Source organism: Macrobrachium rosenbergii, chromosome 46, assembly GCF_040412425.1.
Source record: "Macrobrachium rosenbergii isolate ZJJX-2024 chromosome 46, ASM4041242v1, whole genome shotgun sequence".
In the NCBI taxonomy this organism is placed as follows: domain Eukaryota; kingdom Metazoa; phylum Arthropoda; class Malacostraca; order Decapoda; family Palaemonidae; genus Macrobrachium; species Macrobrachium rosenbergii.
Window position 1 is genome coordinate 54624695 of NC_089786.1, and position 27649 is coordinate 54652343.

The 27649-nt window shown below is 37.0% G+C and overlaps 1 protein-coding gene across 5 annotated transcripts; it reads left to right on the forward strand.

Annotated features, from left to right (window-relative positions):
• Positions 1–9452: 9452 nt before the first annotated feature.
• LOC136830369 (histone-lysine N-trimethyltransferase SMYD5-like) lies at positions 9453–26750 on the forward strand. Of its 5 annotated transcripts, none has more exons than XM_067089899.1 (11): positions 9453–9799; positions 11688–11779; positions 12441–12568; positions 13241–13361; positions 13911–14032; positions 16156–16242; positions 18368–18605; positions 20748–20925; positions 22146–22368; positions 23319–23464; positions 26083–26750. In XM_067089899.1, exons 2-10 carry the CDS (start codon positions 11708–11710, stop codon positions 23428–23430), a joined length of 1281 nt encoding a protein of 426 aa, XP_066946000.1. In that variant the 5' UTR covers positions 9453–9799; positions 11688–11707; the 3' UTR covers positions 23431–23464; positions 26083–26750. The 5 variants fall into 5 exon arrangements, 4 of the variants coding, with proteins under 4 accessions (XP_066946000.1, XP_066946002.1, XP_066946001.1 ...); XM_067089900.1 differs by lacking the exon at positions 9453–9799 and adding an exon at positions 9806–9945; XM_067089901.1 differs by lacking the exon at positions 16156–16242 and having other exon boundaries at positions 9460–9799.
• The last annotated feature ends 899 nt before the right edge of the window (positions 26751–27649 follow it).

Sequence of the window (27649 nt, forward strand, 5' to 3'; positions counted from 1 at the left end):
GGCACCTCTCACTGTCAGTTCAGTGGCTTGTGACCTCGCCTTACAAGTCCATGTAGGCCTGTGATTAGCACCTCTCACTGTCAGGTCAGTGGCTTGTGACCTCCACTTCCAAATACCTATTTGGTGACCTATAACCAAGAACTGACGACAAACCAGTGGCTTGTGACCTCCACTTCCAAATACCCATTTGGTGACCTATCACCAAGAACTGACGACAAACGGTTAAAAGCTGCTAATACTTCTAAAGTAGGCAGTGTTCCTTCCTTTACTTCAGAAAACACCAATGAGCAAGCATTCCCTTGCACACTGTACAATGTACAACCATATGCTTCCTCAGAGGCATCGAAATCCCCTTGCACAATGTACTGTGTACAACCAACCACACGCTTCCTTAGAAGCACCAGCAAAGAGAAATGTTTTCACTGGAAGATCTGTAGAAGTGGATTTCCTACCTATTGTCCCCTTACTAACTTCCTTAAAACTTCTACGGAACTTATTCCGTAATTTCACAATGTCAGGGGTGAATTTCTGATCTAACTTAACATGTTTCTGACATAGTAAACGAACAATGGCTTGCCTTGAAGCAAAACCCAAGCAAAATATGATTTACAAAATGCTTTCAAGTTGTCAACATACTATGACGAGGTTAAGTTTAGCAGAACAAGCCTTGAGGGTGAGATTTTAAATCCATGGCTTATCCTAACGGCTTCAAGTTGCCAGCCTAGGTTAGACTGCAGAGGACAAGAGTCACATCCCACTCTTTAAGCCGTAAGCCGATGCTAACAAGGTGGGCAAATGTTTCAAAGCTCTTTCGAGCATGGACAGACGAGTGAGTCCTTGATCTGTTGCAAAAGCGCTCCACTTTGAGGCCTCATTTACCTACCTACGACACCAACTGGACGAGACAGTCAACTCCTTAGCACATGTAACTGAGTCTACCTTTACTCACTCACTCATCCACCTACTTCCAATTAATCATATTAACCACATTGTTGCTAATTTTCAACAATCTTCTCACCACAGACAAGTGTTGAAACTTTGACTAGAATTTGTCCCTTCCAAAAAATCAAACTTCTAGCCCATTAAGACTGTGTATATTGCTGAGGGCTATTCTAGTAAGACTCCATACTTGAAGATTTAGCCTCATTTAACTGCTTTAAACTATCCAATGTCTTTAATTTTTACATTCTTATTTTAAAAAAAGAAAATCCAGAATTTCAAAAATAGAAGCATAACCTCCACTGCTTACTTTAATTCATTCTAAATTAAAGGCATCGCCCTTTAAATACTGCTTCAAGTAATAGAACCTTTGAGAATTTGTTAGGTTAGGCACACCATCCAAAGCATTTTCAAAGGTCTTTTTAAAATCAACTCAGAAAAGGGATTGCTGACATGATTTTGCAAACATTTAAAGCATCGTAGTTTTATTAGTTGTGAAGGATATCCTACGGACTTCCTTTTGAACTCTGAAATCTGCCATTTTCTTTCTAATGTTAAAGCAGTAATTGCCAGAAGCCGTCAGTTCCTCATCATAATCAGATCCAGTTAAATTGGGTCAAATCAGTTACCCAAAATCCTATACTGTACTAAAGCTATTTATTCCAATGAGTGAACATTATACATTACATTCAGACTATGTTATTTCGGTCAAGTTTTAAAAACTACAGTTATTTTACCCTTCTGATAAACACTTCTGCACCTAATAGGTTATATTCAGTGTCTTCCATTTTGTTAAGAAGCAATACAAAAGGATTACTGTAAAATGTATAAAAAGATATGATAGGCATTCAATCACAATGAAATGGTATGATTATATATATATATATATATATATATATATATATATATATATATATATATATATATATATATATATATATATATATATATATATATATATATATATATATATATATATATACAGATATATATATATAGATATGATAGGCATTCAATCACAATGAAATGGTATGATTATATAATATATATATATATATATATATATATATATATATATATATATATATATATATATATATATATATATATATATATATATAGCCTATATATATAGTGTATATATATTCATATATGTATATATTTATGTATAATATAAAATATATTTATATTTCAAAAACAAATACTGTTTATTATAAAATTCACTTTACCTTGGGAATAACTTATAACAAAAGAGAATTATAATCCATAGCATTTATCAATTGTAATTACCCTTTTGTGTAAGTTATTCCCAAGGTACGGTGAATTTTACATTAAACGTTATTTGTGGCTCACTATTTGCGAATATAAAAAAAGACAGGTATGTATAAGTGGTAAAATTTATATATATATATATATATATATATATATATATATATATATATATATATATATATATATATATATATATAGGCTACAGTATATACATAAAATTTTGGATGCAACAGAAATTAGAAATTAATTAACCTACAATAGGCTAGGCCACATTAGAGATAAAGTACAACCCTCATTAGGTCCTATGCTACCCAAAACTGAAGCCTAACCTATAAATTTCCATAAAAATATATCTAAGCCTAGGCCATCAAAAATTTACATAGGCCTACTGACCAGTAACACAAAAGCATCTAGACAATTTGATAATCCTGCCAGCCAAATTAAGAAAAAAGCATAGGTATATACATTGGAGATAGGCTTAATACAACATTAATGTTGAGCATATACACTTTTTTATTAACTTTGAAGTTAATAAAACATTAAATCAGAGTTGGCCAATGAGCAACTTAGGTTAGGTTAGGTTAGGTAGTTAGGTTAAACATTCCGCTGGCATGTATACCACTTGCCTAGAAAATCACAATCGCTTACGAAATATATATAAAATCAAGAACGGACCGAAAAACAAAGCTTGACATAAGTAGACATAAGTAGACATAATTGATAAATTTAAAATTCCTGAAGTTTAAAATCAAATTAGCCTAACTTCCCTAACTGGCCAGTAACTGGGTATTATTTTAGAAGTTGTCAATACATGATATGAAGCTGTAACCTACGTTTTTGGAAAAAGCTCTTCATTCTCGTCATTCTGAACCTCAAAAATGCTATGCGCAAATGATAAATAAAAAATGAATCAAATTACGACTTGTAAGGTAAGACAATACCGGTGCCGTAACGCCCTCCATAGCTAATAAGGCAAAATTGTAACCAGTAAACACCCTTAGGTTACGTTAGGTTGGTATTTTTAGGTTCTTTTAGTGTCCTGTCATTTCCTAGCCATTTTTGCATGAAAACCCTGTAATGGTTTTTTGCCAGTTTTGCATGAAAAACTCAAAATGGTTTTTCACCATTTTTGCATGAAAACACCAAAATAGTTTTTCGCCATCTCTGCATGAAAACCCCGAAGTAGTTTTTGACCATTTTTGCATGAAAAACCCAAAATGGTTTTTGGCCACTTTTGCATGAAAAACCCCAAAATGGTTTTCCATGCAAAAACGGCTGGCTGGAGTCTCATCGGCAACTTATAAAATAATACCTAAAATTTTACCAGTAACTGGCTAGGCTAATTACCCTGAAAATTTCAATGAAAATAATTAATAACAAATAATTACTTTAACTTCACTTACCTTCACAGCAGAGGTGATAATATGGTGTCGTATCCATCGCTTATTCGCGGTGTCAAACTTTTTCGGCTTCACAGTTATAGAATAACTTCTTTTTTGAAGTTATATGGGGGAGTTATGAGCAGTGAGGCGTTTTAAATAACGAAACAACAAACTATAACCTCTCCTGGTTATAATTACAATAAATCACATTAATTTAAATTACAGAAAATTACGTTAATTGAAAAAAATGTTTCAGACTATGGAATCCTGACACCAAATAGCTTCAAATTTTTAAGTTATACGAGGAAGTTATGAGGAGTTAGGCTTTTAAAATAACAAAATAAGAATACACTAAACTATAACCTCTCCAAGTTATAGTTAATTAACTTTACTTAAAGTAAATTTACGTCAAATTAAAGAAATATCTTTTTGCGTTCACGAACACCAAACGTTTAAGCCGCCTAAAATCGTCACAATTAATGGCAGTTATTTTATATAACTGTTTACTGAATAATAAATAACTCCTCGAATTGTTAATAATTAGGAAATAAAGAACTTAAATGTGAATTATGGGAAATATTAACCTCTTCTTAACAGACAAACGCCGACGTTAATGATAACACTAAGTAACAAACGTTTTGGCGCGCACGAGTTCCAAATGTAAACAACAGCTTCTTCTTCTTCCTTTTTTTTTAACCTTTATTTCTGCTTCTTCTTCTTATTCTTCTTCTTCTTATTCTTATTCTTCTTTCTCTTCTTCTTATTCTTCGTCTTTCTTTCTTTCCTTACATGAATAAATACATAAATAACCATTAATTATCCATTATTTTTATATATGATACGAAGATTATAATCCACAGGGAATATTTAGTATGAGAGAATGAATAGCCTTGGCCCACGGACGTTTTATAAAATACAAAAACCCAACAAATTATTAATAATATCTGGTCTGTGATACTATCTTATTTCCTGAATGAGAGAGAGAGAGAGAGAGAGAGAGAGAGAGAGAGAGAGAGAGAGAGAGAGAGAGAGAGAGAGAGAGAGAGAGAGAGAGAGAGAGAGGTTGTTCAGTAAACTGAGCCATCGTATGTTGGAGTCTACTAATCTTTCCTGCTCAAAAGTTTAGTCTAATTCTCAGCCTAATTTTCGTCTCTTGTGTGGAATTATACTCACTTAAACCTAATACATAAAAGAAAAAATGAGAGAGAGAGAGAGAGAGAGAGAGAGAGAGAGAGAGAGAGAGAGAGAGAGAGAGAGAGAGAGAGAGAGAGAGAAAGGTTGTTCATTAGCCTCATGCACTGTCTGTTTGTCAACGCATCTTCCCCGCACAAAACTTGAGTCTAGTTCTAAGCCTAATTTACGTCTCCTATGCAGATTTTAGACGAGAGAGAGAGAGAGAGAGAGAGAGAGAGAGAGAGAGAGAGAGAGAGAGAGAGAGAGAGAGAGAGAGAGAGAGAGAGAGAGAGAGAGACTGTTTAGTAGACTAAACCATCGCAAAAGTTGAATCTAATGCTGAGCCTGTTCCTGTTTAGAATTAGACTCATGCAAACCTGCCTCCATTCTGCCTGCCTTAACTAAGCATATGTATAATTCATCCATCTTTAATAAAAAGTCTAAGCATCTTTCCTATCTAAACCTAAACAGGTTACTGACCTGCGCCAGAATGCCTCGTTACTTAGCATTACTTAAGAGACTAGACAGTAATCTGGCTACATGTCTCACAAGTATTCCAAGTAGTTTTTATACGGCCCATATATTCGGGGTTGTAGGCCTAGGCCTACTTGCATGATGCCAGCTGTCAACCACTCTTAAACTTAATTTGTTTGTGTTTATAATACTTTCTATAAGTTTGTTTTGTTTATAAACTTATAAACTTTATATATATATTGTTTTTATTTTTGGTTATATATGTATTTATATATATACATATTTTTTATTTTAGGTTAAATATATATACAGTATATATATGTATATACAGACACTTTCATACAAATACACACCTAAAATCTGTATGAGTATACAGAGAGAGAGAGAGAGAGAGAGAGAGAGAGAGAGAGAGAGAGAGAGAGACAGAGACAGAGACAGAGACAGAGATCGAAATAAAAATGTTGGATCAGCTGACAAACATTATTATCGTTATTCCTAACCACTGTCTCCGAGAGAGAGAGAGAGAGAGAGAGAGAGAGAGAGAGAGAGAGAGAGAGAGAGAGTCCTCGTTTTTGTCAGCATCTTATTCTTCTTCCCTAGCACCTCATAATACTTTTGACATGTATATAGCCATACGCATCTGGTTGGACACCAATATATTAGACTCACATAATGTCGCTGACACGGTTTACTTTCTTGAATTAAACGGCTTATTTCCTCTCGTTTACGTTCCCGTACGTTCTTTTTGTCCGTGCGTGTGTCCGTGCACGTGATTGTCCGTGTTTTTACGTTTGTACTGACGTATGTACGTCATTTTTATGAGTGGAAAAGGGGTATGTTTAGGTCATAGGCCTAGTGATACTTGTCACAAAACCTGATAAAAATCTAATAAAGTGTTGAGAATATTCCTGTACGTTCTTTTTTTGTCCGTGCGTGTGTCCGTGTACGTTATTGTCCGTGTTTTTACGTTTTATTAACGTATGTACGCCATTTTTATTTATCATATGACGGCATTGTTATGAAGCAGCTTTATAGAACGGAGAAAAAACAGCTGTGTGTTGACTATAGGCCTAGAGACACCATATCATAGAACTGCTATAATGACTAACTCTCTCTCTCTCTCTCTCTCTCTCTCTCTCTCTCTCTCTCTCTCTCTCTCTCTCTCTCTCTCTACGTATGCACGCAAACATTTCAGAACTTCAGACGAAATTACACTCCATTAAAAATAGTCTAAAATGAATACAACACATACATAGGCCTACGTGAGTGTTTATGAAAATGTACCATATAGGCATACATAAAGGCTTACAAGAACGCACCATACACACGGATACACGCAGGCATTCACGGGCATACAACAACATACAAGTGAGCTTGCCAATCACCCATAGACCCGCGATATGCCAACAAACGCGAACAGATTCAAGAGTGGGATTTAAAAATGGCCGCTGGTTTTTATATTCCCCCGCCATATAGCTGCCAGCTTGCTTCCGCCCACTGTAGCCCATACTTCAGACTCCTTTATGTATTTAGGTTAATGGTGATTCGTCCTCATTTATCTAACCGATTTCTGACCGTTTTGAAGGTTGTTTAAGGTGTATGCGCAAGAATACCTGTGTGTCTATTGTGCGTGTACGTAAGCTCTCAAATAGGCCTATATATATGGTGTGTTCTCAAAAGCACTTACGTATCTATATGATTCATTTTTCAAATGCACTTACGTATGCGTAGAGTGCATTTTTCATACGCACCTGTCTATAATATAGAAGTATGTATGTGTATGGTGCAATTTTGTAAACCCTATGTATATGTATGGTGTACTTTCATAAGTATTCACATAGGCCTATAAATGTTGTATTCTCATTTGGTACATTTTTATAAGTGTTTGCTTGTAATATATATATACAGTATATATATATATATATATATATATATATATATATATATATATATATATATATATATTTAAACAAAGAGGCGCATTCCCATAAACGCTTTTGTACATGCGAAGTATATTCTAAAAAAAAAAACGCATCTGTGAGCGCACAAAATCGCCGTCAGTGTTCATGATAGATATTAATCCTCTAGTCTCACATTGTTAGGATTTTTACAACAAAATTGTAACAAACTTTTATATAAAAGGAATAATATAAAGTCCAGTAGGGTTGTTAAAACAAATCTTTTAATACTTTATTGTTAATTTAACTAAAGTGACTTCCAGACCTTGCGGAACTACAGGCATTCCAGATTTACTCCTTGAACTGAGCAAGAGCCAATTACTTTGCCGTCTTAATCCCCACCTGGGGTTAACCCCCCACCCCCTAAACTGACCAACTGATGGGCGACTTAACTACAGCAAACCAGATAGGCCAAGTTGTCCGGAAGTCAAGCAGTGGCCTGATATAATAAATAAATATTCTGTCTGTACAGGCATTTAGACCTAGTCACACCCCCTCTTAAGATGGAGACGGCAGTCTTCGTTAAATTTAAAGAATATCAATGTGCTTTTGGCAATATTTAAAGATTTACACTCAAGAAAAGTGTCTCGTTTTATCCTTATCTTTAAAGAACATGGCTGTTCTTCGTAGTCTTCACACACACACACACACACACACACACACACACACACACACACACACAAACACACAAACAGTACTATATTTATTCCTTTGACAATATATAAAGATTTACTCTCAAGATAATTGTCTGATTTTATCTTTATTTTTAAAGAACGTGAATGTTCTTCATATTCTTCAAGCATACACACACACACACACACACACACACACATACACACGATAGCACTATATTTATTCCTTCATCTAAACTAGTCAAATCTACGTTACCTATTTTTCCATTTTTATTTTGTTTATCATTTATCTTTTACTTTCTCGTTGAACTTTCTCTTTCTTTCTCATCGAAGCTGAATTTAAATGTCCACAAGGAACGATGTTCATCGTCTGTTCTTCATGTTCTTCATTAGAGTTGACAGGTACAGTAAAAAAAAAAAAAAAAAAAGTCGGATAGGTCTATTCTTTGAGCAGAAATTCCTAATCATGCCAACACATTGACTGAACTTTCATTATTAAGTCTTCAGTGTAAATCGAGAAAAAGCCTATAGATTTTGAGTATGTATACGCTGAATTTATTTGCAACTAAGATTAAAGAATAAAACTCGATAAACCATCTAAATATAATGAAGAAAATTGCAAACTCTCAACCTCTTTTTCAATGAAGTTTGAGCTACAATGACGTCATCGCCAAGCTTCATCTCCGAGTGGTACAAATAAATTTTAATGCCAAAATATAATATCATTATCAAATATTGACAAATTAATGAGATAATTAGTTTATTTTAAATAATATAAAGACCTTAAATATGAAATTAGATTGATTGTTTAAGTCTGACAAACAATAACAAAAAATATTTGGGACCTCGCGCCCTCTCAATAAACCAAGACGAAATCCCTAAGGGCAAGATGCGCCGAGCCTCTTCGGAACTTTGCGTATTGCCGCCGATAAATCGTCAAAGAATAATATTAATTTCTCAGAAAGCATCACAAATTGAGTAAAACCTTTATTTAAGCCCTTGGCGTCCTTAGAAAGAGATGTCGTTTCGTAAAAAACGACAATGACGTCACTGCAAAGCTTCATGCTCAGCGGGCTCAAATAAATTTTAACACTGAAATATCATTTTATTATCAAACTATTATTAATAAATAAAATATTTTTACCATTTTAAATATTTTAAAGCTATTAAATAATAAATAGGATGGATTATGTATGTTTAACAAACAATAACAAAAAATATTTGGGACCTTGCACCCACTCTAAAAAAAAGTAACGTAGCCCCAAGCGCAAGAAGCAGCAAGGGCCTTGAGAACTTTGCGTATTATCGCTGATAAATCGTTAAAGAATAATAGTATATCTTATGCTAACGTCTAAAATGTAGTAAAAACTTTCATTTAAGCTCGAAAAATACTTAGAAAGACCTGTCGTTGCGTCAAAATCGACGTAAATTACCTCACGGCGAAGCTTCATGCTCAGCGGGTACAAATAAATTTTAACACTGAAATATTATCCTATATAAAATTTCTATAGGTGAATGGAATAAGTAATTTATTTTACTCGGTTAAAATCTCTTAAATATGAAATCGAGCGGCTTATTTAAGATTTACAAACAATAACAAAAAATATCTTTGACCCCGCGCCCTCTCCCGAAACAAGAACGTACCCCCGAGCGCAAAATGCATCGAACCCCTTCGGAACTTTGCGTATTATCGTCGATAAGTCGTTAAAGAACAATAATTGCTCCTTAACAAACACCCAAAATGAAGGAAAAACCTTCATTGTAGGTCACAACGCCCCCGCAAAGAGCTGTCGTCGCGTAAAAACCGGGCGAATCGTTTTTTGCGGAGAGAGGAAGGTGCTTCCGCCGCCGAAGGATCGCCAGCAAAAAACCACGTGTCGCAAATGCTGCCGCTGCCCTTGTCACAGCCACTCCCCTTTCCCTCGCCCTCGCTCGTATCGGCCCCTAGGGAGGATTTCTTCGGTATCTGGTGAGTGTGGCGCTGGAGAAATGTTGATTTGGTGGTTTGCGAGGCCGAGAAAGTAGGTCCCGCATCGATCTTTCCCTCCGTCGGAGTCTCGCCTCGTCTCTCGGCGTCTCCCGCCCCCGACGATCGCGAAGTCTCCGCCGTTCCTGGTTGGTTTTTTTATTTGAGTTGGGGTAATTTTATGTTTCTGACGGAGGTAATGGCAGAATATGTCCATTTTAACTTTAATTGGGTCATTGGTAATTAGTTTTTTGCCGTAGGCTACGGAACTTAACCTAGGCAAACCCCGAGTCCATTAACGATTTAATTTAAGTTGTGATGGATTCGATGTGCTTCCTGACGTAATTCATTGCCGTGAATACATTTATAGAATTTCATATTCAAATATATGTTAAGCTGGTGTTGAATGCATCTCTAGATCAGGCTAATTGACCTTAACCTAGAGTAGGCTAGACAGTTACATTATCCAGGGTCGTAGGCAGGGAAAAGTATTGGTTAAGATTATTTTTATCGCATAATCACGTCAAACATAAGTTTCAGTAGGAATGAAACCCCCTTACAGCATCCTATGTCGAAGAACGGTGACTGCACGACTACCCTGGCCTATACTGCAGTAGGCTATAACCCAAGTGTGAATGTAAAATATAGTGTTTTTTGACTGCCCAAGTTTTCATGTTATTTTGACAAAATTTATATCCCAGGAAGTCACACCCTACCAGTTCAAGTCTGGGGAAAGTTTAGCTCTAATTGGACCCCTTCTAACCTAACCTGTTAAAATTTTATAAATGAGCTTAATTTTTTTATGTGCTAGAAATTTTTTTTTTCCAATGGTTCAATTGGTATTCCAAATGATTCTGGTCCGTATTTTGTCCGCAAAGTTGCTTCTGTATTTTGCTACAACCTGTCCTAGTCTCCCAAAATTCAGCAAATTAAGTGTAAGAATTTACTGCAAAAAGTCTATACAAAAATTGTTGAGAAACTTATAAGTGCATCAGTAAAGAACCAAACCTAACATGGTACTGGGTCGCACTCTCACCTAACCCAACCCTGAATAATTAGGCTAAGTCGTAGATATGCAAAAATGCATTAGGGTGGTCTTAATTCATAAATCTGCAGATATCTTTGGTAGTAATAACTTATAAAGATATTGACTTGACACGAAAGAAAACCTTTTTTTAAATTGTTGTAAAGTTCATTTTTTCTGACACAATATGAACCTACACTTTCGTATATGGAGTATTAGCTCGTTTGTCACTCTTTGGCTGTTTGTTCATCTCTATAAAACAAAGTCCTACTGCTAGGCCAAGGTGTCATGAACACAAAGAGTGTGAGTAGGCTGGATTTGTGTGGACGTTAAGAGCTTTCTGTGAACCTTTCATTCCTGGCCTCAGATGTTACATTTCATTAATAAAATTTTCCCTTTTTTTGGGAAAATGTTGAATATGCATTTAAAAATTTTTTTGGAGTTACCTGCATTGATGGTGGTTTTATCGTTGACTTCCTGTTTCAGCCAGGTATCGGATATGTCTCTCACCATACAACCGAGATAGTGAGAGAGACAGATTTGATATTTGGTGGAACAAAAAGTCAGTGATAAATTCATCGTCGATACAGACAACAAAAAAATGTTAAAAATATGTATTCAATACTTTACCAAAAAAATGACTAAATATAAGTAGACATAGTATGGGCTTTGCTTATTTGTCACATTGTGTAAATAAAATTATTGTTCCAGGATATTGAAATTTACAATTACTGTTTTGTGCATTGAATACTTATTGGATGGTATCCATAACATGTTTAGTGATTTTTTTTTGCAAACCTGCTTTGTCCCAAATTTTTTTGAGGGAAACACATAGAAAGATATTTACAAGATTGGTTTTTTTGACAGGCCAAGACTAGGCACCGGAAATGGCTTCCAAAGATGCAGCCGCAGAAAGCGATGATTCCGGGATTGAGGTTCGAATAATTGGTGAACCTGTGGTGAGTTTTAATCTATTGCTTTCTCCGAAAACTCATAAGTAATGTTTGTTCCAGCCTCTCAAAAGTGGTCAAACTGTTTTCCAATGTATTAAGAGTTGAAAGCACAGATGTGATGCCTTTGTTAGATTCTGAAGTTTGGAAATTTAAATGATTTTTTTCAGAATTTCTAGAAAATTATCCCTTGCAAGTCAGTAGATCTAAAACTGATTTAGACTCATTATCCTACATTTCATAACTCCAGAGAATTTTGTTAGTGGAAATTATTCATTGTATTTTTTAAAATTGCAATGTATGTTGCTGTATCAGCTAAGTTGGAAGCATTTTTTAAATTGATTTATATACTGTATAACGTTAGCCAGAAGTATGTGGGTCTGTGTTTAGGGAATTTAAATTGAAAAAGCCTAGCCATGATTTACCTGGCATCGTATGTGAGTGCTGATACATGAAAATATTATTGTTACTTATTGTAATTATGAGATATGCAGATAAGAAAATTTAATGCAATTTCTATGATAAGAAGAAAGTGGTAAGATGAAAAATTTACATCACAATATGTTATTTGGTTTGTCTCATAGAAATGTAACTTCTAAATTTGATAGTATACAGTACAGTATTGGTAAACATACCCATTCATGGTAAGACCTTTTACATTCTATTTCAGGGCAAAGGGTTATTTGCGACCAAGAATTTCAAGTCTGGTGAAACCATATTTGAGGAGAGGCCTCTCGTGTCCTGTCAGTTTTTGTGGAATGCTGCGTATGGATACCTGGCCTGTGACTACTGCATGAGGTAAGGAATAGGAAGTTTATTATTTGTGTTGGTCATATAATAGTGATTGTGACTTACTAGCAATCTGTAATGAAGAATATTATGTTTGTCTTAATGAAAATCATGTGTACAACATATTTAAAATACTCAACAAATGTGCCTTTTTATTTTATGTAAATTGTGAAAATTCATAGATATTTGTATGAAATGTTACTTTTTATATATACATTACACTGCTTTGCTTGTAACTATAACACTTCCATGATTGTAAACTTGTAAGTTTTTGTCACGTGTGGTGTAGCTTTTTAATTGTGTTTTGCTCAGGAAAGTTAAGCTTTCGTTTCTTTATAATATACCGAGGATGCTGCTTATAATAGTTGTACCACGTAGATATTGGCTGCTTTTACTGAATTTTCACCAGCAAAACCACAAAAACAGTTTGATTAAAGTTAATACTCTTTTAATTGCATATTCTCACGATCTTTGAAGACACCCACACACTTTATGGGTGTTTAGCTTCTCAAACTTTAACTTGGCCCAGTTCCCACACTCACTTAAGAAAGGTATTTGGCGCCAGCCGTGCATTTCATAAAATTTGACTCTCTAACCTAGGAAAATTGCTGATAAATCCTAAAATATTATTGAAAATGGCTTCATCTTGAGTTCGCTTTGTTACACGTCTACTTTCTGCAGGCCATTGGAGACAGCGGAAGAAAATGCATCTCGACTCGCCCAGAATCCTCAGTTGGCTCTTCCATACCCAGAGTGTTGTGATACCAAAAAAGATTCGATTGTTGAGTGCCCCCACTGCGATGTAAGTTTCGTATTGTTTTCGTATGCTTTTTTATTTCTTGGGTGGCACGTAAGTTCAAGACTGTTGCCTTTTAAAATTTGCTGAAATGGGTTGTAATGCATTGTGTATTTTGATAGTGCGTCTTTAGACTTTCGATAACTTTGAACACCCAAATAGAGTACATTTTATTTTATGATTTAGTCAGAGAATTACATAGTGCATGATAATTCAGCAACAAATTTGGCTTTTAGCACATGATTGGTAACATGTTTTGTTATGCTTATTCAAAGCCAAAGCTATTGATTACATTTCATGTATTGAGTTAAGTTTTTATAACCTTTCAGTTTAAAATAGGTTGGCCTTGGGTCTTGATATTTTAAAAGCTATTTATTGACTTGTGTACTTGTTCCGGCTGTCGTTTGCTTGTAACTTTTATTTTCCATGTTTTTACGTAGATTTTTACCTCACCTTAACCCCAATTTGTAAATCTAAAGAAGTGAGTCCAATGATGTGAAATGTTTTTGGTGCTCCAACTAGAACGTGAATTTCATCGCTGCTTTTGTCTTTCAGGCATCGTACTGCAGTCGAGAATGCAGAGCGAGCGCTTGGACGCAGTACCACGAGACGCTTTGTCTGCGTTCTTTCACACCGGATCCCTCTCACCCTCTCGTTATGCTACAGGAGGCTTGGAAGTATGATTTCTCAGAATTTAGTTCGTGTGTCGTTTTGAAAACGTGGATCCTTGTATTATTGTGGCCAGCCCAGGGAGAATTAAGAGTTTTAACTTGGGCTGGTTACAAAATCTTTTGTAAAATGTGTTATCGTTTAGTGGCTATTAGAATTACATTTGTGTCAGATATACATGTGCTGACCAGTTATTGTAAATAGTCATGTTTCCCTTCTATTTTTGTTAATAGGCATGATTCCTTATATTTTATATTTCAGTATTCTCGTAATTTCAATCTTATAATTTTGTGGTTAGAAGATTATTCTGTCTGTTCACTAGATTTGAAAATATCAGTTCTCATGAGAATCATTTTCTTGTAGGTTTGATTTCTAGGTGCCTTGTGGACCCAGTTCTTGTAAGGAGTATTTCCCTGTTTCCTAGTAGATTTGATTTCTGGGTACCTTATTGAACTCCGTTAATGTAAACTCGTGCGTCATGAGTGTGGTTTCCTTATTATGATATTTTCAGTATTGTCACTTTCGTTGTAAGTGGCTGGGATGGTCGATCATAGTCAGCGGTCCAAAGTTATCAGTTGGAACTCGTTTTGAGGTTCTGTCCTCTTATCAGAATCTTGAATTTTTGTCTGCTGGTGGTTGCTGCCTATAATGTAACTTGTGTTGTTCTCTGTTGAAAGTACTTGTGGTTCTATGCTGCATTCCCCCAGTCCCCTGGCTATATCACACTCTTCACGATTCCTTCCATTATCACTTTGTTTTGGTCTCTTTCCCACTGAGCAGACCCCTCATGCAGTGCACTGTAGGAATTACGGTTCTTGGCATCGTCCCTTTGGGCCTCACCTGCAGCCCTTTTTATTCCTTTCGCTGTACTTCTGTTCATAGCTTTCTTTCATGTTACTTTCCACCCTCTCTTAACAGTTGTTTCATAGTGCAACTGCGAGGTTTTACAGACCCTTTTACTCTCGATTTCCCTTTCAGCTGAATGACCTCAGAGGTCTATGTGCTTGGCCGTTGGCATAGATTTTGTATTTCAGTTCCACTTGAGCAAACCAACCTCTTTTTAACTCTCACCCTTCTTCACCTGTCGTTTCAGAACAGACTGTTTGAGCCGGTTCTATGACAGTGTAATAGAGATTGGCTGATTGGTCTGGTTAGAATATTAATAACTAGACTATCAGGTATTTCATTTTTTTTTTTAAGTCATCTGATGTAAATGTTACTGGACTGACCACAGGGATAAACTTTCATTGATGATTAAAATTAAGACGTGATTTACAGTTGAGTGAAATACATAATTTACTGTAGAGTAAATAAAGTAATGGTGTTAGAATTGTTCTAGCTATCTGAATAAGATAATGCAGACCCTATTAAAAATCTCTGCAAAGGAGGTGTTGACTTTCAGAGCACAGAGATCTTATTCCGGTTCTTCATCAGAATCCTCGGCTAATGGTACAACCAAGGATATGTGAGGTTGAGAGGGATGTTTGATCTTGTAGATAGTGCTGACCTAATTAGGAGTCTCTGTAAAGGAGGTGTTGACTTCCAGAGCACAAAGATCTTACTCTGGTTCTTCATCTGAATCAGCAGTTAATAGTACCCTGTCTTTCAAGAAGTCTGACCTAGCTCTCTTTGGAGTTTGAGGAATGACTGGAGTGTTTGTGGGCTGGGTTTGATCCCAGAATACTGAGGGGTTTGGTGTAGTAGTCCTAGGAGCTATATTCTAAAGGTTGGATGGATTTGCCAATACCAGACAAGCTTAGGCAAAGGAAGGAAAGCTTTGCTACGGTGAACGTCTTATCTCGCTCGTGAATAAGGCTGTCATGGTAGCTCTGTAAGGTTGTAGGAATGAACTTCAATGGTATAATTAATATGTAATATAATAATAGTTACGATTATGCCAGAGTTCCTCTGTTGCAATGTTATGTATAGTGGCTGTTGAGTGAATTGTACATATTGCAAACTCCACGCTGAGACAAAAATGTAGCTAAAACGTAGCGTGAGTAAAAGCCATGTATTAGTATTTGTATAGAAACTTAAGGTCCATTAAGCTTGTCATTTTCTTAAAGATTTTGTCCTAGCAGATGACGCGGTATTCGCACCTAATACCTCTCTCCTTCCCTCGTACCAAAAGGTGGTGGGGATTGCAGCCCGAATCTTGCCACTTGAATGCGTCTGCTGCGAGCAAAAAGCGCAGAGGGACCACTGACGTAGAATATGGGTACTGCCATGATTTCTTGGGCGTACTGTTGCGCCAGGCTGCTTGGTACATAGTTCGTGCTTTCACGCGTATCCTGAACGGGAATGGACTCCCTTTACCAGACTTCGCTTTTTTTAACGTTTTAAATCTGTTTTACTAACTGCTACTGGATTAACAAAATAGCAAAAATTGGCCGTAGTATAACCATGTTGTTTCTATTAGCGTATGATGTTTGTGGTAACATGTTATGAGGCTGTCGTTGTTAGGTCTAGAGGGTTGTATACTCTGCCATTAGGTGGTGGTGTTGCGAGGGAATTTTCAAAGTATATATTAGCTTTGATAAGGTGTCCCTGTGCCGATATGTGCCAATCTCTGGTTATCGGCACCGATCTCTGGTTATTGGCACCGATCTCCACTTAACAGCGGCGCCAGTAACTGGGGGATCAGTACTATTATCGCCAATTTTCGGTTAGCATGGATTTTCAGTTATCGTCACGCGGTCAGGAACGGAACGACCCCCCCCCCCCCCCGCCAGTAACCTGGGACTGCTTGTAATTGGATTAGGAATATATTTAGTGCTTAGATGAATGTAAACTGCCATCGAACTATCAGGTTATAAACTCATACATCATTTTTCAGAGGTTAGTTCATACATTACGTTCAAGTGCTTAGTCCAAGCGGCCTTTTCCTGAGCCATAAAGAATTGATCTCTTGGTGTATGTTCTCAATTACAAACCAGTATTTTGATTGTACTGTTGTAGACTAGTGTACTAAAGACAGAAATTCATTTTACATTGCCAGCACTAGTAATGGAGATTCAATGAACTGTTTGCTACTTTCGTTAATGAACTTGAGTTTGTAGTAGAAGATAAAAAGAATTTATCAGTTTTTGTATTTGCACATCAGTATTTTACTTGCTGATAAGTTTTCAGGTTATTCCGTATTCAGCCCTGTAGGGGCTTAATGCTTTCAGTGCACCTCACACAGTGCACTGTAGGTATTACTTAAGGTTCTTTGCAGCCTCCCTTTGGTCCCTAGCTGCAACCCCTTTTATTCCTTTCCCTGTATTCTTGTTCATATTCTCTATCTTCCATCTTACTTTCCTCAACCCTCTCCTAACAGTTATTTCGTAGTGCAACTGCGAGGATTCCCACCTGTTACACGTTTAAGAACTTCTCAGCAAACCCCCCGTATTCGGTCTCATTATTCGCGGACTCACCTATTCGCGGATTTCTCTGTGGAACGTATACACACATTATTCGCGGAAAATTCGCCCATTCGCGGTATTTTTCACAGAGGAATATTGACTAATTACTGTATTTTCTTATCATTTTCATGACTAAATGCACTTTTTTAGATAAAACTATTAAAATACTTGGGTAAAAGCAGTTTTAGAGGGTTTTTTTTGTGTTTAAACTATCTAAATAGGCAGCTCTAAGTGATTTTAGCGTGGTTTTAAGTATTCGCGGGTTTTAGCTATTCGTGGGAGTGTGGTAAGCATCCCCCGCGAATACAGGGCGTGTTTACTGTATACCCTCAATTTCCCTTTCAGCACTGAATAACTTCATAGGTCCCAGCACTTGGCCTTTACCCTAAATTTTATATTCCATTCCAGTTGTACTCAGGTAATTTTTAATTCCATTCCAATTGTGCTCGGGTAATTTTTTGAACTTTCGTATTGTGCTCAGGTAATTTTTGATTCCATTCCAATTTGCTCGGATAATGTTTTGAACCTTCGTATATCCTGTGCCGTCTTTCAGCTTCAAATATGTTACCACGGACATCATTGTTTGGAAACTGCCAAAACAAACTTACTGTGAAAAGACTGCTTGGCTTTACAATGATGCGAAACAATTCATGGCATGAAACAGATGTTGAATGGAATAAGATTGGACACACTGCTTTGCTCAAACAGATGCGGACGGTGGTAAAGGTTAAAGAATGTAATGCCCATCACTTTTGGCCAAACACACAACACGACAGAATGTCTGTACGCAAAGATACACGTGAATGAGAGACAGAATCCCAAGTTGATTTGTGTTTTCCGTCATAATGAGTCTGTGGCATGATTAAACCGTCATTATTGGGTATAATTTGACCAGGTTCTGAAAGAGTTTATGAGCTAATCTTCATTTCCCCCCTTCAGACAAATGCACTACCCACCGGAGACAGCGTGCATCATGCTTCTCGCCAGAATAATTGCGACGGTGCGGCAGGCGACGGACAAAGAGGGCGCCATCGCCCTCTTCATGCAGTTCTGCCACCGGACGGTGAACGAGGAGGAGGAGATAGCGCACAAGTTGCTCGGCGCGGAATTCCACGACCAGTTAGAGACGCTTCGCAGTATGATGGAAAAAGCTCTGTGGGCCCCGGAGGTTCAGCACGTAAGTCTCCGAGCGTGTGTTCGTTGTTGTTATTCATGCGGACACATTTTTCTTTTCTTTTTCTATTTATCTTCAGCTGAAAACCCTCGTGGATAGAGCCGACAGGCTATAGTAAACCCAAGATTGCTCCAAAGAGAAATCGTGCATGCAGAGAGAGAGAGAGATAGGAAAAGGTGATAAATAAGTAAATATGAGAGAATAGAAATTGAAATCGATACACCTTAGATTCAAGAGACGCCAGTAGCGGAATGAATTTGCGCCTTGCTTAAATTGCGAGATCAGAAGATTCCACAACAGCACTAGGCAGACTGTTCCATATTTTAGCTGTACCCAAGATAAAAGTCTTAGATAAAATGCAGTTAATTGAAAAGTGATTTGCAGACCGGGAATAGGGTTTGAGCAGGAACGAGAACTTGAAATGAGGGAATAGTATCATTGTAAAATACAGGTGAAAATAAATTAAACGCGTAAATGAAAAGTAGGTACGAGCTAGATTTTGCCTACGTCTTTGGTACTGTGAAATGTCTGCAATGGGTTTTTCAAGTATAATTTGTTCATCTCACCATTCAAGAGGACTTATTATCTTAGTGGGTGTATTGGGGTCTGACCTTATAACTTGAAAAACTCCAATAAGCAACAAAAATCGTGTAGTATAGCCTACACCTTTAACATTCAGGGTATCTCACAGCTAACATACAGTGCTTAACCTTTACAGTAATTCCATATAATTCTGAGCGTAATGTAATTTATGCTTTGCATGTCAGTCAGTTTCAGAGATTTATCAGCAGAAAGGTAGCATAGTAAACACCAAGATATTGTAGTAGGAATCTTCAGAGATATTTGTAGAATGTACCTGATATGCACATTATTTCTATGCTCTTATAAATACTGTGTACATTTTTGGTATAGTTTCTTTCTTAACTTCGTGGTAGAGAACCGTATACAGAACAAAACAGAGTGAGAGAGCAAGCAAGTGAATGAGCGCACAGCATTTAGGTGTCTAGTGTACCATAAAAACAATGTCCCATTTGCTGGTAGTGATTTGAAACATTTAGTTCGAGTTGGAATTGCCAGGTTCCGTTAACAGTGGAGAGTCCATTTGTTTTAATAGTTGTGGTTTTTACATGACGTTTTATGTACTGCATACTTAAAGTTTGAACTTTTAACACCCAAGTGATTACACAAAACTCTTTAGAAAATCACCAAACCTGTAGCAGAATCACAGAAACAAATGGTACCATTTTGAAAATGGTGCATAAAAAAGTGATAAAGGTAAGAACAGTGATGTAATGAGTGTGGTTGTTCATTTACCCTGGTAAACAAAGAAACTCGCACATATAGATTTAGAGGCCTGAGCCTCGGGTATCTTTGTTTAAGAATGAATTCTTTGTGCACTTATAAGATGTTGTAATAAGCTTTAAAGAACCAATTTTTAATTCTGGATTTTGAGGTCTTCGAACCTTTCCCATCAGCAATAAAATCTGACATCTTGAGTTGTTATAAAAAAAAACTATCGTGTTTTAACTAGGCTCGTGGGCATGACTGGAGATTGTATGTAAATCCAATTTGAAACGTGTTATTATTACAGTTACAATTATTATTATCATCATTATATTGGAAGAAGACCCTCTTTCAAGCAAACTTCATTAGAAAGAATGACCATGTAGATGCCATTCAGTTTACATTGTAATTTCTGTTTCCCATATTAGTTTCGTTTTAGCTGCAGGTAAATTATTTTAGCCAAAAATTTTTATAATGTACTACAGTGCATGTCATTGTTATTTCTCAAGTTCTTCGTTGGAGGGGTGGGTAGAGCTGTCTCCTAGCACGCTGTTGGCCCAGCGTTCGACTCTCCTACCGGCTAATGAAGAATTAGAGGAATTTATTTCTGGTGATAGAAATTCATTTCTTGTCGTAATGTGGTTCGGATCCTGCAATAAGCTGTAGGTCCCATTGCTAGGTAACCAGTTGGTTCTTAGCCACGTAAAATAAATCTAATCCTTCGGGCCAGCCCTCTCTAGGAGAGCTGTTAATCGGCTCAGTGGTCTGGTTAAACTAAGATATACTTTTTTTGTTATTTCTCAGTGGTAATATAATAAGCCATTGTTATTAAGAGTAATCCTCATTTATTCTTTGTACCAGTGGCTGACGCCAGAAGGCTTCCGTTCCTTAGTCGCTTTGGTCGGAACCAACGGCCAGGGCATTGGCACCAGCCCCCTCAGTCGCTGGGTCCGAAACTGTGACGTCGTGGAGGTGGGGACGCCCGAGAGAGAGAAGCTCGACCGCCTCATCGATAATATTTACGAACAGCTTGAGAAGGGTACGTTTTTGCTGTTTTAGGTTTTTTTTAACGTTTGTCGACATCTTGACAAAGTTGCATTCTCCGTTGGAGGGTAGAGCCATCAGGGCACTTCACACGGTGTACTGTGGGCGTTACTGAAGGTGCTTTGCAGTGTCCCTTCAGTCCCAAATTGCAACCCCTTTCTTTCATTTTAGTGTACCTCTGTAAATATTCTCTTTCTTCCATCTTACTTTCCACCCTCTCCTAACATTGTTTCATGATGCAACATCGAGGTTAACACCTTCAAAACCTTTTCTCTTTCAGCACAGAATAACGTCATCATATGTCACAGCGCTTGCCTTTGACCTGAATTCTATATTCCAGTCCCCTAGCCGCAACCCCTTGCATTCCATTTACTGTACCTCTGCTCGCATTCTCATTCTTCCATCGTAACTTTCCACCCTCCCCTAACAATTGTTTCATGGTGCAACTGCAAGGTTTTCTTCCTGTTATGCCTTGAAAACCTTTCTACTCTCAATTTCTTTTTCGTAAGTACCAGTGCTTGTCCCTTTACTTAAATCTTATGTTCCATTCTATTCCTAAAATGTTTCTCTTGCAGTTTGATCCTCAGCAAACTGCTCTAAACAGATACTAATTTTCCCATGTTACTTTCCATTAACTTTAAAGGATAAAAGCGTAGTCAGCGGAAAATGTTCGGAAACTAAGATTCTGTCATTTTTGTTGTATGGTACGTGATTGCATGCGGTGTACTTTATGAATATATGACGAAGATAATTCTCTCCCAACAGAGTGAACGAAAAGCTTATGGAAATTATGTCAGATCTCGTAAACCACCACAAAAATATATTTTTGAGATGATCGTCTTATGTGACAGTAAACAGATAAAAGGTGTAGCTTTCAATTTGATTATAGCTACTGTACCATTTTTGTCAAAATTCCTTGTTTTTTTTCATTAATTGTTTATTAGTTGAGTTACATTCAGAGTACAGTACTTTATAATTGTATAATGAGTCTAATTTGCAGTTGCAAATTACTCCACAGTATGAAAGCGTAGATTTGTATGTTAAGAAAAATGCAAATTTCTTTTTAATGTTATTGTTTGGAATAAATCTTACAGACTGTTAAAGCTAGCCTATATCTTCGCCCCATTAGGTACGATGATATAAGCTAACTTTAACAGTAGTTACGTATCCAGATAATTAGTTTTATAATAAAAATTCCCATTTTTCCCCCAACAGAGGCTGGAGGGTTCCTGAATAACGAAGGCTCCGGCTTATACCCACTCCAGAGTTCGTGCAATCACAGTTGCGACCCCAACGCAATGCCCACTTTCCCGTACAACAACTTCCATCTCGTCATGATCGCCGTGAAGGACATTGCAGCCGGGGAGGAGATCTGCGTGAGCTACCTGGACGAGTGCAACTTGGATCGAAGCCGTCACTCGCGAAACATTATCCTCAGGTTTGTGAGAGGCCGTGTGCGAAACGGCTTTCTTTTCTCTGTGTTTTTTTTTTATACAGTTTTCCAGGTAATTTCGTGAGATGTTTCCAGTCTTGCAATGTATTATGAGAACCAGGGAAAGAAATTTGATTTAGATTCAGTGGTCAAGTAAAAAGTTTTACATTTCTTTGTCTAGTTTATGTATATATCTCATTCGTGCAAGGGTTTCTTAGGTTTGTGAGAGGTCTAGTGCTAATTTTTTTTTTATTGACAAGTTTTTTGGAATGCAAAATCATAAAGATGTTATTGGAGATTTGCCGTCCTTTCACATTGGAAGTTTTCGCTCCAGGTTTTTCTCTAGGAAAAAAATCAGATGTGGCCAAATTGTTGCTTTTTATTATATACACCATAGAAATAAATTTTCTCAAATTCGGCGGTCAAGAAAAAAGTTCTGCATTTCTTTGTATAGTTTACGTATTTCTCATTCATATGAAGGTTTCAGATTTTTATATGCCTAAGTGTGTATGCCATGAAAGGTGTCTGTATCATGATTCCTCCATTGGGGGGTAGTGCCGTCAGCGCGCCTCACGTTGTGCACTGTAGGCATTACGCAAGGGTGTTTGCAACGTCCCTTTGGCCCCTAGATGCGACCTCCTTCATTCCGTTTACCTCTGTTCATAATCTCTGCGATCTGACTTTCCACCTTCTGTAACAGCTCTTTCTTAGTGCAACTGCGAGGATTTCCTCCTGTTACACCTTTCAAACTTCCATACTGTCAATTTCCCTTTCAACGCTGAATAACCTCATAGGTCCCAGCGAGTGGCCCGTTGCCTAAATTCTGTGTTCTATTCTCTATCATGATTGTTTCATTGCATTTTTTAAAACGCCATCTTGTGTGATTCACCGTATAAGCATAATGGCATCACATACTACTTTTCTCATCAAGTGACTGATTATCATTTTCTCGACAGAGAAAACTACCTCTTTACTTGCCGCTGCCGTAAGTGTCTGGAACAGGCCGACGACCCAGACGTCACGAGCGAGGAGGAAATGGAAGAAGGTGAAGAAGATGAAGAGGATTAGAGAGAAGTAATGTTCGTAACGCATCAATAAAACGGTAGGTCTAGTGACTGTTGACGAGTGGTTGGGTATGATAGTCAGCACTTGTTTGGCCTTGGGACTGAATTCTGTATTCCATTCCATTCTTTCCACATGCTGTTGAACTCCTCAACTCCAAAGGTCTTTCATCCCTCACAGATTAATTTAGTACTTTTCAGTCTTTCAAATTTGCGGAGACCAACTTAAAAGGTTATAAACTTTGTGAGAACAGATTTCAAAAAACAAGACTATTGACAGTAGTTTTAAATTTCACGATTATGGCTTGTAATGGTTGAAAATTAGTTTGGTATTCTTTCTACGAACATGATCTAATGTTGCCTTGTTATATTTTTTTTTGTAGCATTTTAGGATTTCTGTAGCGTATTTAAAATTGTAGATTTGAAATCGTAGAGTACAAGAATCATGTAGATTTTGAAATTGGGTAAAGCACTAGAATCTTGTAAATGTGAAGTCTTTTGGATTACTATTATCTTTTAGATTTGAAATTGTAGCAGCAATATAATTATGAGCGATGAATGGGCGAGGAGATATAAGCTCTCTTTAAGAGTAGGTAAGTATCGAAATAGTAAATTTTATTAAGAAAATATATATGCTAGTTACAAAATAGATGTAAGAATAGGTTTAGTAACTAAAAAATTTCAGCCTACAGGCTAGGGACTTGAACCAGACACTGATCTGATGCCATGAAGTTGTCACAGTCAATCAGAACCTCTCGAATGTTTTCATTTTCCATGTGAATATCATTATGCAAAATAAAGAGAAAAATTAATTTTTAATACAAACCCATAACCCTTAGTGCCATTTTGTAGGTCCTCGTAGGGGGATAGTACCTTTGGCCCCCAGCTGCCACCCCTTTCGTTCCTTTTACTGTACCTCCTTTCATATTCTCTTTCTTCTGTACTCCCACCCTCTCCTAACAATTGATTCATAGTGCAACTGCTTTGAGGTTTTCTTCCTGTTACACCTTTCAGACCTTTTACAGTCAGTTTCCATTTCAGTGCTGAATGACCTCACAGGTCCCAGTGCTTGGCCTTTGGCCGAAATTCTATATGCAATTCAGTTGAATCAATTTGTTGGTCACAAAACGCTCTTAGACAGATCTTCTCTAAATTGGCCTTGATTATATGCTGTAGGGACTGTACGGAAAACTCGATTGCCGCATTTTTACTTGTTTAATTAATGTCGAGATGTGTTGATTGTTTGGACTATAGTATTTAGTGTAGCAGAGGCAGCTTTTCCAGTACTTCAGCATACGGCTCAAACTTTTGTTACTACAGCAGCACTTTCGTGTGCTTTGCAAATTGTTGCCTTTATTGGACCAGGTAAACTACTGGTGGTGTTACTGCTAGTGGGGTTTGTGAGGAAAGACAGATTATTGGTATTTTAGCTGTAGCCAAAATAAAACTCATTTTGCTGGGAGCTCTGTTACGGCTACAACTAAAATGTGGTATATTTTGCCTAATGCAGTTGTGGAATCTTCTGATCTTCAAATGTGTGAGTGAGGAGCAAGTTCATTCTCGCTCTCTACTGCTGATGCCTCCTGAATGCAGTAATATTGGCTTTATTTTCCATTCCCTCATATTTATTTATTTATGACCTCTAACTATAACTTGTCTCTCTTCATAGAATGATTTCCCATTGGAGCCCCTCTTGAGTTTATTATAGTCTGTTGATCCATAAGGATTTTCAGCTGAAGATTCAAGAAGGAAAGAATAGGTTCATGTAAATACCGCCCTAGAATGGAAGACTGTAGTATCTGCAAAAAATACAAAACTGAGAAAAATGATAGATACTCCCTTGCCTTACTACTGATTTTGCAGATACTGCAAATGGGACCCCCTAAATACTTGTGGAAAGCATTGAAGAATCATTCTGAAACTGCAGTAATTTGTGTGTTAATGTTTCACAGGCCCAATAGCTGGCATATCTCAATTTCGAAAACTGCAGATACTGCGGTTTTCCAATTTAGGGGAGGTAGTGGTCATTTTCATGTCAGTGCCCAATATATCTCCTCGAGATTTCAAAGAGATCAAATGATATTATGTAAATTTCATCCCCAGAGATTGAGGTGTGGAACTTTTGTCATCTGTAGAAATGTAGAAAAGTGAAAAGATTAACCACGATTTTTTTGATGACATCGGGTAGCGCTTGCATGATATTTGGAGAGTGTTTGATGATGAGTTAACTCTGTTTTCTAAGAAGTTAGTGGTTCTTTAAAGAGAATTATCATTGAACCAGTCTAAAATAGGAAAGTCCTAAAAACGTTTGACTAATTTTTTTCTTATATTTCCACTTGGAAAGGAAATTTATTGTACTTGATCATCGTGCAAAAAAGGATTTAAGTACAACTTAGAGGTTGCTGTCAATGCACCTCAAGGTTTTTGCAACGTTTCATTCCTTTTTGTATACTTACATTCATATTCTCTCTCTTCCATCATACATTCCACCCTCTCCTAACAATTGTTTCATAGTGCAACTGTGAGGTTTCCCTCCTGTTACACCTTTAAAGCCTTTTTACGAACTGTAAGACTTGGTGACTAACTGACGTACACAAATAGGCCTAAGGTTTTCCTTTTCTCGTCTTATCGGAAGTAACGTGCCTCTATCCCCTTACAGAATCCTGCGTAACCTTCACCGAATGGCTCTACCTCGCCCACATCGAAGGTGCTTCTACGTACCATGCAAATAAATCCAGCTTTACTCACTAATGAAAGCAAGCATTAACCTACATGTTAATAGTGTAACATTAGTGATCCTCGTTAGTCATACTTAATGTTAAGACTTCCTCCCCTTCCTAGTGCAAACCAGTCTTGGAATTCTGACGTACTTCCAGCCGACGACTTTGCGTAATTGCCGAACGTCTCATCGTAACTATTGTACCGTGTGATGGATTCTGTCCATAGTTCTTACAGAAGAGATAGATGTAGTGTAGACTTTTTTTACACTGATTTATTGTGGTATACTGCATGTGGCCAGGCACAACGGAAGCCCCTTAGCAGGCCGGGAAGGTGCCGGCAGGCCGTTCGTCGCGTACAGACCAATTAAGTTCAGTTTCGTAGAGCAGGTTGGTGACGGAGCACCTGGGTATGGAGTTCCCAAGATTAGAGTTGATTAGATTCTGACCAGGTTACATTGTAGGAGATGCATATCTGTGAGAAAAAGGTCTTTAGATGAAACTCTTATTGTTACAGTGCTGTTATAGTATGTGTTTATATATATAGTTCTGAAATGTACATTGGCATCAAATGTTTTAGTACATTGGCAGAATAAAATTTTACACCTTACCTGACTGGTTTTTGTATCCTGCAGACGATTTATTAGTCGGCCAAAAGATCCTGTGGAAAAGATGTTGTTTCTTTTTTTATGATGCAAAAACAGAAATATAGCAATTGTAATCAAATGGCCTCAGTTTGGAACAAGTAGAGGAATTCAGTGAATAAATACCATACTTAAAAAACTGGAACAATTTTGTAAATAGTGAATAATCGCAGATTGTGGGACTATTGTTCAAGAACATTCGTAATGTGGAAAGGGAATGAAGTTAATTTATCCCTGAATATATTAAGGGTTTTCATATACAATACCTCAGAATGTGGAGAAGACCAGGGTCTATATTATGTACTGCATGCTTGTAAGGAAAAGGACCAGCGTCATGGGAAAACTGGTCATTCCCAAAGTATGACTAAAGCTTCATACATTGCCACAGAATGTGGAGTAAGACCCTGGTCTGTTATGTACTGCGTGCGTATAAGGAAAAGCAGCAGTATCATGGGGAAACTATTTGTTTCCTAAAGTATGACTAAAGCTTTAGTGTTTGATTTTAAAGTAGAAAGTTGCCGGTTAGATGTGAGACAACGATTAGTATAAGAAATAGTGTATTTGACCATGGCAAGAATAATTAATTGATATATCCACTAATCTTTCTAAAATAAGACAAATGAGACAAATGAATGCGTTCTGCTTGATTTTGCAGAAACTATTCAAGAGCAAGAGTTATAATTTGTACAGTGCGTTCCTGTTTACAATATGGGTACACATTATATAATCCAGATATAACTTCTGACTGAAAGTCATGGTAACGTCACGCAAGAAGGGAAAGTATAATGAACTAAATGGGCAAACGAGTAGTGTTTAATTTTTGTTTTTCCATTGATAATAATAGTTTTGTTGTAGTAATGTCTTG